At 47.2% G+C, this 13,024-nt stretch overlaps 4 protein-coding genes and 1 non-coding gene across 5 annotated transcripts; 2 read left to right on the top strand and 3 right to left on the bottom strand.

The window, feature by feature from the left end:
- Positions 1-220: 220 nt before the first annotated feature.
- V8C40DRAFT_244236 (ABC1 kinase family protein) lies at positions 221-2,643 on the bottom strand. The gene is made up of 2 exons (XM_083215612.1): positions 1,465-2,643; positions 221-1,406 (listed from the first exon to the last, which is right to left on the bottom strand). Exons 1-2 carry the CDS (start codon positions 2,229-2,231, stop codon positions 374-376), a joined length of 1,800 nt encoding a protein of 599 aa, XP_083073715.1. The 5' UTR covers positions 2,232-2,643; the 3' UTR covers positions 221-373.
- A 2,495-nt stretch (positions 2,644-5,138) lies between these two features.
- Positions 5,139-6,604, top strand: V8C40DRAFT_244232 (glycoside hydrolase family 18, chitinase). Its single transcript, XM_083215611.1, has 2 exons — positions 5,139-6,345; positions 6,424-6,604. Exons 1-2 carry the CDS (start codon positions 5,230-5,232, stop codon positions 6,511-6,513), a joined length of 1,206 nt encoding a protein of 401 aa, XP_083073714.1. The 5' UTR covers positions 5,139-5,229; the 3' UTR covers positions 6,514-6,604.
- Positions 6,605-6,844: 240 nt separating this feature from the next.
- Positions 6,845-6,939, bottom strand: V8C40DRAFT_t109. Its single transcript has one exon. It is a non-coding gene; the product is annotated as a tRNA-Lys (tRNA).
- Positions 6,940-7,789: 850 nt separating this feature from the next.
- V8C40DRAFT_244229 (uncharacterized protein) lies at positions 7,790-10,305 on the top strand. The gene is made up of 3 exons (XM_083215610.1): positions 7,790-8,815; positions 8,874-9,294; positions 9,345-10,305. Exons 1-3 carry the CDS (start codon positions 7,798-7,800, stop codon positions 9,745-9,747), a joined length of 1,842 nt encoding a protein of 613 aa, XP_083073713.1. The 5' UTR covers positions 7,790-7,797; the 3' UTR covers positions 9,748-10,305.
- Positions 10,306-10,351: 46 nt separating this feature from the next.
- Positions 10,352-12,356, bottom strand: V8C40DRAFT_244225 (Gfo/Idh/MocA family protein). The gene is made up of 9 exons (XM_083215609.1): positions 12,194-12,356; positions 12,003-12,103; positions 11,859-11,943; positions 11,614-11,767; positions 11,366-11,549; positions 11,110-11,314; positions 10,877-11,051; positions 10,741-10,817; positions 10,352-10,675 (listed from the first exon to the last, which is right to left on the bottom strand). Exons 1-9 carry the CDS (start codon positions 12,245-12,247, stop codon positions 10,406-10,408), a joined length of 1,305 nt encoding a protein of 434 aa, XP_083073712.1. The 5' UTR covers positions 12,248-12,356; the 3' UTR covers positions 10,352-10,405.
- Positions 12,357-13,024: the final 668 nt, after the last annotated feature.

Genomic DNA, 13,024 nt, shown 5'->3' with positions numbered 1-13,024 from the left:
TATTGCATCGGAGTTATGAGTGAGGTTGTAATTTTCAAGCTGCCAGCGCTACCTTGGAGACAATTGTGGGTTAATTCTGCCGGATACGCCTAGTGCGCAGCTGAGCTCATGCATCTTGTTACTAAGATTGGAATGGAATCCGAACAACAACCTGAACGGAAAAGAGATGCGGAAAAAGAAATCCGGAAAAGGGGTTCGGCAGAAATCAAAAACTGATGCCTGGAGAGGTGATGCTAAGACAGGAGATATTGTGGATAGTATACATGTATGTAACCTCGGAATGACAGAATAAGGGCGAGGCAAATTATGGGCAGCCATTCCATGAAAGAAATGTCCAGTATGGTGTAGGAGTCGATTATACTCTCTGACGCCTTCATTCCGCTTCTTTGTCCACTTCCCAAAGGCCAGACATGGAGTCTTTCATCTCTTGTGCCATCCTCTCCTCTGCCTCCTTAAGTTCATCCTCGAAACCTTTGCCCCAGCCCATGTACTGCTTCCACCTGCTGAAGTAAAACACGGCATCGAGAACAAACATGGCCCATCGTGAGCTCATTGCTTGTGCAAACGTCACTTCGCTATCGTCCCGCAAATTCAGCATTGCTGAGCGACCGATCATGCCGAGTCTATTGACGGGGGAATCGTAGAAGCGATTGCTACCTTGGACGAGGGCTAGATTCCGCTCCAGGAATATGAGCTCACGAGGGTATAAACCTTCTTCACCAAAGAATGCTGATGCTTCGCTGATAACTCTTTGGGATTTCTCTTCAGGTGTCTCGTCAGTCGGCTCTGGCTTCTTCTCGCGAGACATGAAGGTATCAGCCCAGGCATCGGCTGTCTTCATGCCCCAGGCGGTCGAAACTTCCTCTAGTCCTTTCTGGTCGCCTGTGAGAAGAGACTTCCAGAAGCGAGCGTATTGGCGCCGCAAGTTGTCAGACAACGACACATAAAGGCCGTGGTCTATGAGTACGATCTGCGGTTTGCCGGACGGAAGACGTCGAACAAACATGTTGCCTGGATGAGGATCACAATGAACAAACCCCCATTTGAACATTTGTGACGAGAAGAGGTCAATGACGGTGGTCATAATATCGGCCTCCTTAAGGCCCATGCCGGCAGAAGTCTCGCCAGAAGGATTGTGTGCGCCAGTAATTATATCTCTATCCCAGAGTTTGGCGCCATGAATCCATTCCGACGTCAAGACACGTTTCGATGTGAGTTCTGAATAGACTTGGGGGATGTATACCCTCTTATTCAGGTCAGGATCTGACTTTACAAGCTCAGCGATCCGCATCGAATTAGCTGCTTCGTTCTCAAAGTCCGTCTCCTTCATAATGTTGTTCATGATGTAGTCACCGATGCCTTGGATATGGATATCCGTCGTTCTCCCTACCAAGTCACAGAGGACCCTATTGCCATCGTTAGCAGGCATTAAAGAGATTGTATGAAAAAAGGAGGGTATCATACTTGAATGTCCAGAGATCCCACGATGCCTGCTGCGCCAAGTTTCTCCTCTGTACCTTGATCGCAACTTCTCGCCCATCTTTCAGTCTCGCATAGTGAACTTGTGCTATCGAAGCCGAAGCTCTAGGCTCTCTCTCTACACCATCGCCAAATACTTCGCTGACACTGGCACCGAATTCTTCTTTGATGACCGCTTGGACATCACTCCAAGATTCTTGCGAAGCATCGTCAAACATGTTTTTGAATTCGCGCTGATACGCTTCTGGCAGGGCGGCTCCTTGTACAGCAATCGCTTGGCCAATCTTGAGAAAGATGCCGCCGTTCGTTTTGATCATGTTACAAACTCGCGCGGCGTTTCGATCGTGAAGCTCGTCAATGGGGACACGACCTCCCTTGGGATTCTTGCCTGAGTGCATCTTGTAATCGACCCCGACTTGCGCAATTGTTGCATATGCTCGCAGGCTGCGTGTCAAGATTCCTCCCATGTAGTATCTGTCTGCGACCACGACACTGCCTGTCGTGAGACCAGCTGTGGCTCCCAGGGCAATCAACAGCTTCCAATACCACCGAAGCTTCCTTTTTGGCGGCTCTGTAATGGTGCTCTGTAGTCGGACATGACGAAAGGAGGATATGAGATGTGATGGTAATATGTGTTTTGAGAGAATGGTAGGGCGGAAGAGGAGCGGTTGGACTCTTGATGGTATTCTAGCTTGCCGAATTAAGGGCGAGGACGAGGAGGCAACAGCCTTCAGGAGAAGACGTGAAGCCATTGGATAATTACAAATTTCCCCAGGTACAAATGAAAGCTTGAGCTAACATGGAGCAGAGCTATGCGCGATGATAGGCTACACGAGCCTGAGCAATAGAAGAAGAAGCAAAAGCTGGACGGCCGAGAGAAAGCATCATTTCTCCCATCCATCTCTACAGAAATCTCTGCCGCCCTTCTTACAACACCCTGCAGTCCAAGACTCAGCTTCTTCAATCCTGAAATGCAAGGCGCGAGAAGGCTGACGAATAGACCTGCGACTTGCATGCATATAGTAATACCGATTGGCCAATCGGGACATCGGAGTCGATGGCTCCCCGGACCTTTTGGTCAATGCCTGGTCGCCTTTCACGAGCGCAAGACTCTTTAAGAAGTGCATGGAAACCTTGGCGAATCTAGATTGAGTCACTCGATGCGTGTGACTGGCCAAATTTATTTTGACTCATCAAATCGAGGTAAAGAATCCTTCTTCTCCATTCGCATCCTCCTACTATGAACGCCAGCGCACATGTATTAGGCAGCACAAGGAATTGTGTAGAAGCCCTCTCAATTCTGCGGCTAATCCAATCTGGAAAGACACGGAACCAAGTTTGCGCATCTTATTCTATTGCCTCGATCTTACTTGTGGCCCGTGTCCACTGAGATCCTGCCGTAATACATAAGCCAACATCTGAGTAAGTCTCACGAACTCTGGCATATAAAAGAGATGCGCCTGCTCGACATAACCTGGAGTTAAATCCCGACGTCGGAACTGATTACATTAAAAATGTCAGTCTTCCTCTCCTTACAAGTCGCATCAAACTCATCTGCTGATTTCATTCGTTATTCGACTGCGACTGTAAGATGGACACTAACATCACTGAAAGAGCTTACGACCTCAGGGAATTAATAACGGACATTGTCTTCACACTGCCAGACATGAAATAGGGCTGCAAATTGTGCGTCCTATGTCCCTTTCCACGACAGTATATTCCAGGTGAACATGATATAAGCTTTGATATGACCTGCGAGGGCATATTCGTTGCCAGATGTACCAATAACCGGTCGCCGGGGGTACTGACCGCGACTTTGGTGCAGCCAGTACCACCGTTAACGAGCTACATATTCCCGCAGTGTTCAGTACATGTAGTATTTACTTCTTGACAGCAAGCAGGTATCGGCATGAATCTCTGAATTAGCCACTCTTTTGCTATCAGAAAGCCCCCAAAGCTGTTCATGGCATGCATGGTGGACAACAGGGTATGATAGCAAGGGCAGCGTTGGGGGTCATTTGATGGTTTGGTGACGGTGGGGGGTACTTGGGGGCATGAGTGTAAGTTCGCCCTGTGTTGGATCTATTCGAAGTCTCTGGCGTTCATTTTCAAGAAGCTTTAGAAGAAGCGTCCTTGACCTGGGCCACAGGTTCATCTTCGTCGGATACTGCCATTGCAGTAATGAGGGCTCCTCCAATACCGTAGACCATCTTACAATGCTCGGATGCCTCTCGAAGCAAAATAACTCCTCGACGGCATTTTTAGAGAATCCCATCTTATATCTAAATAGGAAACAATTCTGTGGATCAAGCATTACAGTCAGCCTGATGACCAGGGTTAAAATACCGGCTTTCCTCGTTTCTGTTCACTGGTCTGCTATTACATGTCAGCAGTGCATCCGGCCATAGCCTTGCAGTTTGTATCAGAATCCAGATATCTTACGATATGCTGCTATAATTTGAGATGGTATGTGAACTGAGCGCTCCGGCGGGCTTATGCTGATGGACCCTGTCACCAGATCTGACATGCCAGCATCGTTTGACAAATTTATCGCGCTCAAGAAGAGTATTCCATCATCGCTGGCGCCGATGTATAGACATATGCGAGTCTGCTCTGATAAACGCGCGGCATACTGACTGGGACAGCACGTGCATGTTCCCCATCACACCTACTTACATGTCTCGCATCTCACCCTCCCGCTTGACCTGCAGGACATCAGGCACACATTAAGTACTTGTAGCAGTTCATCTGGTGACTCTACTGCAGGATGCATGAACTTCTTCAACACAAACCTCGCTGGTTAGGTGGAGTCAAGCGCCGTGCTAGTGCAGGAACGTTGTATCCTGTGATAAGGGACGCCTCGAGCCGCAGCTGCGGAGACGAATTCCTGTGCAGCTCATGATTATTAAGGCCAGTGTTACAGGCTTATCCTCTTCAGGTGCAGCAGATGACTTTTATAAGATCAGTGCCGCCCTTGAGGCGGCTACTCGGAGTGAAGATGCCGTGACACGTACAGACCTTCCTAAATAAGCCGTTATGTAGACACTAATAGATTACCACGCTCATGGTATTGTAGTATTACTATTTGAAGCTGCCAAACCAGGAAACTACAATTCGATCAACTTAAACATGCGCTCTTATAGCCTGCAGGTGCGCTTTTAGTTCAGGTACCAGAAGCTCGACGCAATCCACCTCCACATATCTGATACACACTCCCACTCCATAAACTCCGGAACTCGTTACAGCGGCTACCTGTCAGATCTCTTACCTTCCTACTTCTATACTTTGTTACGAGTAGTGGTTACTATACGTACATGTATCTATAAAAGAGAACTGGAAACAGAGTGGGCCTGTTTGATCCCATCTCAGGCGCCCGCGGCTACTGTATACCACCGATTTGTTTGTTGGCTCCCCCATGTAACGTCTCCTCTTCACGGCCTACGTGAAACATATTGTAGATGATCAGTATCTACATTCCTTACACGGTAGGAATGAGTATCTGTATTTGGCATCTGGCCTCCGAGTGTCCACCGTTTGGACGGAGCAACATGCTGTAACATCAAACTCCATCGTGTGATCCACTGTAGGCTTGATGGAAGTAGTATATCTATGCCGACTTCCTCGAGTTGAAACGCTCTCTTGTTCAGTGCAAGTCAGTCCACAGGCCTAGTGCCCTATTCATTCCTTTATTCGCTGGTAAATATTATTCATTGTATATATATTACACTTGTCATCATTTAAACCGCCAAAATGCTTTCCAGCTCTCTACTTGTTAGCCTTGGTCTTGCGACCCTGGCAGCTGCCGCTCCCTCACGCACCGTTAAGGCTCGTCAAGCTTCTGGTGCCCAGAATGTTGTTTACTGGGGAGCTACCAACAACGAAGTCGACGACCTCTCTCATTACTGCACTTCCAGCGCAGGAATCGACATTGTCATCCTGTCTTTCCTGGATATCTATGGCGCGACTGGCAACATCCCTTCCGGCAACATGGGCAACTCATGCTTCGTTGGCACAACTGGAGTCCCCCAGCAATGCGACCAACTCGCTTCTGCAATTACGACTTGCCAGTCTGCTGGAAAGAAGGTCATCTTGTCTCTCGGTGGTGCCGCCAGCTCGTACTCTCTGTCATCCCAGTCACAGGCCGTGGCCATCGGTCAATACCTGTGGAACGCATACGGCAACTCTGGCAACACCACTGTCCAGCGCCCCTTTGGAAGCGTGTTTGTCAACGGCTTCGACTTTGACATTGAGTTGAACGCTGGAAGCCAGTACTACCAGTACATGATCTCAACGCTGCGCTCCAACTTTGCCAGCGACTCCAAGAACACCTACTACATCACCGGAGCTCCTCAGTGCCCCATCCCTGAGCCCAACATGGGCGAAATTATCAGCAGTTCTCAATTTGACTATCTTTGGGTCCAGTTCTACAACAACAACCCAACCTGCTCTCTTGGTCTCCCTGGCGATGCCCCTTTCAATTTTGATGACTGGGTGTCATTCATTTCCACCACCCCCTCCAAGAACGCAAAGCTCTTCATTGGTGCTCCTGCTTCTACTCTGGGTGCCAATGGTAACGCTGGCGGCGCCAAGTACTACGCGACACCCGACCAGCTGGCTAGCATCGTCGCCAGCACCAAGTCCAACCCTGCTTTCGGAGGCATCATGCTATGGGACGCCGGATACTCCGATTCCAACGTCATCAACGGATGCACCTTCGCTCAACAGGCCAAGAGCATTCTTACTACCGGCTCCCCATGTGGAGGATCTGGCTCCGCTCCTCCTCCTAGCAGCACCTCCCAAGTTCCTCCCCCTGCCAGCTCTACTCCTTCAAACCCTTCAGGTGGCACCGTTGGCCAGTTTGACCAGGTAAGTTTCATTTAGCATTAAAAACATTTTGAGGTTCTCAATGATCACTGAATGTGAAAGCTAACGGTTGTCTAATAGTGCGGTGGCATTGGCTACACTGGCCCTACACAATGCGTGGCCCCTTACAAGTGCGTCGAGGAGAGTGAGTGGTGGTCTTCTTGCCAGTAATATGGACAAGAAAGACTCGAGATTCGTGCAGGAAAGAGCATTGAGAAGAACGCTGAAGCACATATGATTCTGTGTATATATGAATAGTGGCCTTGAAATCCATGACTGATATGGATGCAGGTGGTCAATCCATGTAAATTAGAACCCAATTGTACAGAATGCACATGTTTTTTGTATCATACCACGCAGATGCTACAGTGTCATCAAAATTTCACTAAAACACATGCAGCTTCAATATCTGAAAAAATTGACAAAACCCCCCAAAGAAAAATGGAAAAAAAACGCAAAAAAAAAGAACCGCCTTGAATCTCAATCGCGTTATTATAGGAAAAGCCCAATGCGGGGGTCGAACCCGCAACCTTGAGATTGCATTCAGAATGTGTAACTCTTAAGAGTCTCACGCTCTACCGATTGAGCTAACCGGGCAAGCTAACCAATCATGGAACACCGACTAGATCCTAGGCGGCTGTTGAAAATCATCGATCTATTTTACATTATGAGAGTTCCCCCCACTGTTCCTTCCTTAGGGCTACTGTTATCATGGAACATTACTTGCAAAGCACACCTTGAATCCATTGTACAATAATATTTTGTGATAATCCGCCGACCTAGAGGTGCTCAACTATCCAATTGAATTTGCAGTACCGGCGACCGGGGTTTGCATATCGCGTTACTCGAAGTGATCTTACGTGTGGAACCTCGAGGTATGTGGGCTTACTCACCCTACAAGGCTTCACAATAGTACAAAGGCCAGCAAACATCTGAGACAAAGCGTGTAGTATGCCTTTTATTAAAACCTAGGAGTCAATTGCTTCCTGTAGAACATTCCGAGACACTGGTTGTATCTCCAGCAAAAGTACCTAACCAATATGGTCCGCCAAAGCAACTGCAACTCATGAAATACTCCAGTATTTCAGTGAGCCACTACATATTATGAACGTAATCATTCTTTTTGTATAACCTACCGTGTGCTGTCAATCAACAACCATATGAACTTCTGAGTTATTTCCTCTAATCTATTGACGTATATCGTTATGAAAGGAATATTTTTATCCATAGTGGTAAACCGCGAAGTTTGGTATAGTATTGAATTCTCTCAGCCTCTTCATCCGAGGCTTCAAAGCCCAGTCTCAATATTTCAGATCGATACTGTAAGCCTTAAAAAACTGCGAACTAGGGATAACCAAATTATTCGATGTCGAGCTGACAATCACGTGCCGGCTATAGCTCCAAGGTAATTGGACGGCATGTTAGTGTAGAGACAAACTTGGGAGCTGCAGCCCAATGGTCAAGGCGACAATGCAGAGGTCGTCAACACACAATCCGCCTCCGCTGCAACGCCAGAATGGTCGACTTCAGGCATGCGATCCTTGTCGGATCCGCAAAGTCTCCTGCGACCACGCGCTGCCTGTGTGCGGGCGGTGTCTGAGAAAGAGCCGGCAGAGGGAGTGCAAGTACACCGCCAGCGAAGTGAGACCGAGGAGGCTCACTAGGCGCATCTCACGAACCTCTCCGGAAGCGGTGCGAAGCACTGAAGCTATACCATCTGCTTTGTCACCTTATACACCTCCTCCCAGCCAGACCCGTGTTCCCAACTCCCTCTCTGCCTGTCAACAGCACCTTCCTCCCGTCACAGATCCCGGGTCGGGATATCTCGGGTCACTCAGCCACTCCACCGTCTATGAAGAAGCTAAAAATCGACTCTCTACGCTTCACAGCTTCCAAATCTCCGCCCCTCTACTTAATGATGAAGCAAAGAAAGCCAACTACATAAACTCATCCGTTCTCCTTACTCCTTCAATACGAGACAAGTGGATCACTGTCCTCCGCAGCGTGCCCCGTCCATCTAGCTGTACTATTAGGCTTCTTACTACGCCGAATAATAGCGGTGGCTGGGTCCGAGTTGCCGCTCACCGGATTATCAAGTCTTTGGACACCATATTTGGTCAATCTCTTGGTACGGATCGTACGGATGCACAACTAGAGGAAATTGCCCAAGTATTGACTGAGAACACCCTCAAACCCCTTTCCGAGGATAATCCTGATGCCAATAGCTGGATTGCTGGATTTACCAACCATAATCTGCGATGGGAATCAATAGGGCTGTTGTTCATATTTAGGAAGAACGGTGTTCTGGAGCTTAGTCCAGATGGTACTTATGAGGAAATCTCACTTGACATCTCACGCACCTGTTTAGAATTATGTATCGAGTTATCACGCATCTTTTCTAGCGGAAGTAGTTTGCTTCTTTTTCTACTCTCACGAAAGACCATTATGGAGTCAACGATCATGGGATACGCAAGTTCGTCCCAGCATTGTCTACTCAGTATAACCTGCGCATTTCGACTAACATATCTCAGGTCTTTCAGCATGGAGACTGCATGCGGACACAGTGGCTCTCCTTACATTCTTAGGAATACATACGGATCCACAGCAAGATTCATCGCAGCCCAACTTTTGTCAAGAGAATCGAAAGCAACTCGCAGCATTTATCTTCATGATGGATCAAACTTTTGTCATGTTCACGGGGCGACCTCCTCTCATAAACTATAGGTTCATGTTTATGCCGTTACCTTTAGACATTGATGACGGCGATTTCTTCGCTGACGAAGCCGTGGTCACTCGCTCGTTCAATGGCTTGGATGCAAATGGCTGGAATACACATGGCGGCATCTACTCTGTGAGTTTTATTCGTGCGCGTACAATTTGTGCCTTCATTCGGGCGGAACTTGTGGAAGTTGCACTTAACAAAGCCGCCAATATTTCAACAAGTACACTACTGTAAGATGCATACTCATCAAACCTGTTGTTCAATGCTAACCTGCGCTTAGGGACATCAAGTCTCGTCAAATCATCGCAATGAGACAAATTTCCTCCTCACTAATATATAAACCTCGGGAGAGTCTCGACCCCAAAATTCCCTCCTACCATATCCTGGCTCAGCTTCTTGTCCAGTTAGATCATCTTCAGAATATCTTTATTCTCGAGAGACTTCTACTTCGTCAGAACATGTTAGATGAGGGTGACTTGCTTGTCACTAGCTTCGAGATGGTATCTCTTACACTCACCTTTTGGTCCCATAAAGACCGCCTGCTCGAAGCGCGCAACGACTTTGAGTGGCTGGTAAGTCTAGCTATATGTGTTTTACTGACATGTATTCGTAACTCATGGGATCAATTAGTTAATTGCTTATGCTGCTCCCGGAGGGGGAATCATGTGCATGGAGCTTCTTGAGCCTACATTTACAGGAACTCACCCCAAGAATGACAAGATCACTCGAGCAAGCATTATACAACAGCTGAGTATGTTGGTCGCCTTCCTCGACTGGGTGCATCCCCCAGCTCCCAATGCCGATCTCTGCGCCAACTGCAAGGCGGTGATACAGCATGTCCTCGATCATACTCTGAACACGACGATTGAGAGTACTTGGCCGCCACCATCGTTGGATTCTTTGCCCTTGGACTTCAATTTCGAATTGCTTGACACGTTCAGCTGGGCCCGTGGGTAGGCCGGGAGGCTTCTGCAGCGTATTTAGTCATAGCTCTCTGCGAGATCTCATGTCAAGCTCAGATTTATTCAATCTCTGTCTAGATAATATTCTCCTGTTTGAGGAGTGTCCAAATACCTTCAGCACGTTTTCTGCGGCTCAGTACTGACCATCGTGCTGAACTTGCTAGGCTTCATCAACGGAGGCGATGAACATTCGGTACACTTCAGCTTGCCTAGTTAAAAGCTATAACGCGGTAGACTCATTCATCCCACCGGTTTTAATGCAATAGAAACACACTGCACAATGATCTTACGGTGTGCGAGGTTCTGGATGTAGAGTTTGAGAATTCTCATGTTCTACAAGAAAATAGCTGGACCCTGCACAGCTAATGCTCTACTAAGTCTAGAACCCAACATCTTTACCCAACATGCAATCCTCTTCAAATTGAGTAAAGTTGATAACTCGTTCTTCTCGTCGAGCCTTTTCAGCTGCAAAAACCAACAGGTGAGAGTCTAGGATTTCTCGAGGGGTAACTCTGAGCTCCTCTTGTCTGTTGTTCGCAACTGAGGCGACAAAGGCCTCCGCAATTCCTCTATCCCCACCACCATGGTTTCCACCGTCTTGCCTTGGAGTATAATGTTTCTTTGTGCGGTCGGCGAAGTCAAAAACGTCCTATGGAATAGATTCAACACGTCAGTAATTACCCATGGTGCCAAGATACGAAGGAGGATACTTACAAATGTTATCATATCGCCGATTAGCTCTCCTTTGGTTCCCTGGATACGAGTACCACGAAAACATTCACTTTCCGTAACTTTATCCGTAATTTAGTACCTTCAATAACGATGGATGGGATGCGACTGATATACTTACATGCTGACATTGTCATGCTAGCAGTAACACCGCCTTCATATTCGATATTGACGACTTGATGATCAACTACATCGTTGTTGCATTCATAAACACATCTTCCATATGCAGTCGATTTCAGAACTGCGGTGACATTCTCGATATCGGGAATCTCTGCGTCGACTATCTTCTGCGAATACTACAAACAATCAGCCTCTCAGTGCTCATAGCAATCAAGTCTTGGACATGATACTCACTTGTTTTACTTCTCGTCCCAGAGTCTCCAAATATATCTTCTTAGCACTCCAGGCGCACTGAGACTCGTATGGGCAATCAAGGCAGCTTATTGCGTCGCCTGCCTCGATAGGTTTTTTAGACTTCTTGAAATGCGATAGAGATCCGAATGAATGGACCTTTAAAGGCTTTAGGCCAGAGAGATAGAAGGAGAGAATATCGATATCGCTTATCCATTTAATATATAGAAAGCGAAGAGCGATGGTAGGGAAAACTTACTGGCAGCATTTTGCCATGAGAGCAAAAGTGGAATCTGCTTCTTTATGCCAATTGCCTCGAACATATGAATGGGCGAAATGTCGGCTTCCTACTGGTTCGATATGTTGAATATTGATAATCTCTCCAAGTGCGCCAGAGTCAATAACGTCTTTGACAGCTTGATTATAAGGCGAATATCGAAGCACTTTAGATGTTGGTCAGTGTCAAAGCATTATCGACTACCAAAGAATGTGTTTTAAATCGCATACCGTGCCCAACACCAAATACCTTCGGAGTAGGTAGGCGGGTGATTTCTTGGAACATCTTGATACAGTCGGCAACATTTGTTGCCATAGGTTTCTCGCAGAGGATGTGGTATCCCTGTTTGGAATATTCCGCGACGGCTTCGAGATGAAGGTTATCCTGGATTATCCTCGTATTAATACCATCTCTCGGTATATCCCAGTCCTCTTCCCTCTCAAATTTGAAGCAAAACTTGTAGGTCGTTACTTACTAATATAGCAATGATGACAGCGTCGGCGATTTTACCTCTTGCGAGTGGCGCTCTCCAATCGTCGAATTGTAGTTCCTCCGGTATACTTGAGCCAAAAGGTTAGCAAATCAAACTGTGAAAGACAAGATATGGTAGTCAACATACTGATGGGGCTTAGAGAAAACCCGCCTCCGTTCCGGGCGCGGCTCAGCAACAGCAACCACCTGGGCGAGATTGGGATTATCTCGCGCATACTTGGCGTACGCCTAAGAGACAGTTAATATTATACCAGGCCGTGAGGCAGTATGAAGCTAGTAGATGAAGTTTCTTAGGGGCACATCAATGCTTGCACTTACTCGGCCACGGTTGCCGGCACCAAGTACTAACAAAGTTACGGGAGAGACAGCCATTTTTTCGAAGCCGATCCTTGCCTAATGATCAAGGCATTCACTCCTTATCAAAATGAGGGGGAATATTACCATGTAAAAGTGGCGTGATGCTGTTATTATATCCATCTTTGACCAGTGTACCTTGTCCGAAGAGTGACAGACGGGGTGGATGGTGGAGGGTGGAGACACGGTTGATAGTGTCTCGGACCGAGAAACTTCGGGCCGGATTTTGTGACTGAGTGTCGGGCCGGAGGTCGTCGTAACTGAATGCCGGGCCGAGCAATTCACTGGATCCAGGACCAGCAACATCATAATGATTGGCATCAGGCAGAACATCAGTATTGTAGAATAGATTGATGGCTTAAAGAGACATCACCATGCAACGTAACACTATTTGAGAAACAACAAATGGCTGTAGATTCCAAGGTGCCATGGAGCAGGCAGCTGATTCTGTGGTCGGTACAACGAGATTGTCATTCTCAATGAAGTCTGCACGCCGTTGAATGTATTGCAACACATTGTTAATCACTTATTTTTACTTTTATTTTACTCGACTTATATGATTCACAAGACTCTTGAGGAGAAATGAATCTACTCGCCGATGTGTTCAGGCTAGATGTAGACACCCATCCCGTTCTCAGTGGCTGTAATTGTTGCGAGCAACTCCTTCCCTGTCTTGGCCCATGCGATAGAATTAATCGAAAATGACAAAATAACTGATTGACAGGGCACCAAGATTTCGGACAACTCACCCGTCAATGTGGGTTAGTTGATAAGAAATCTGGGGTTGATGCCGAA

Source organism: Trichoderma camerunense (assembly GCF_050948025.1).
Source record: "Trichoderma camerunense strain CBS 138272 chromosome Unknown V8C40scaffold_8, whole genome shotgun sequence".
NCBI classification, from domain to species: domain Eukaryota; kingdom Fungi; phylum Ascomycota; class Sordariomycetes; order Hypocreales; family Hypocreaceae; genus Trichoderma; species Trichoderma camerunense.
Note: the sequence above shows the minus strand (reverse complement) of the source record. Positions and strands in the feature narration are given on the sequence as shown.

What these genes read in the sequence shown, in the direction of transcription:
- V8C40DRAFT_244236 (XM_083215612.1), bottom strand. Translation starts at nt 2,231, where the DNA reads ATGGCTTCACGTCTTCTCCTGAAGGCTGTTGCCTCCTCGTCCTCGCCC. An exon ending in TGGGATCTCTGGACATTCAA is followed by an intron (nt 1,407 to 1,464) that starts GTATGATACCCT and finishes CGATGGCAATAG; the next exon opens with GGTCCTCTGTGACTTGGTAG.
- V8C40DRAFT_244232 (XM_083215611.1), top strand. Translation starts at nt 5,230, where the DNA reads ATGCTTTCCAGCTCTCTACTTGTTAGCCTTGGTCTTGCGACCCTGGCA. An exon ending in CCGTTGGCCAGTTTGACCAG is followed by an intron (nt 6,346 to 6,423) that starts GTAAGTTTCATT and finishes GTTGTCTAATAG; the next exon opens with TGCGGTGGCATTGGCTACAC.
- V8C40DRAFT_244229 (XM_083215610.1), top strand. Translation starts at nt 7,798, where the DNA reads ATGGTCAAGGCGACAATGCAGAGGTCGTCAACACACAATCCGCCTCCG. An exon ending in AACGATCATGGGATACGCAA is followed by an intron (nt 8,816 to 8,873) that starts GTTCGTCCCAGC and finishes AACATATCTCAG; the next exon opens with GTCTTTCAGCATGGAGACTG. An exon ending in ATTTCAACAAGTACACTACT is followed by an intron (nt 9,295 to 9,344) that starts GTAAGATGCATA and finishes ACCTGCGCTTAG; the next exon opens with GGACATCAAGTCTCGTCAAA.
- V8C40DRAFT_244225 (XM_083215609.1), bottom strand. Translation starts at nt 12,247, where the DNA reads ATGGCTGTCTCTCCCGTAACTTTGTTAGTACTTGGTGCCGGCAACCGT. An exon ending in CTGTCATCATTGCTATATTA is followed by an intron (nt 11,768 to 11,858) that starts GTAAGTAACGAC and finishes AGGATAATCCAG; the next exon opens with GATAACCTTCATCTCGAAGC. An exon ending in TCGGCGATATGATAACATTT is followed by an intron (nt 10,676 to 10,740) that starts GTAAGTATCCTC and finishes TCTATTCCATAG; the next exon opens with GACGTTTTTGACTTCGCCGA.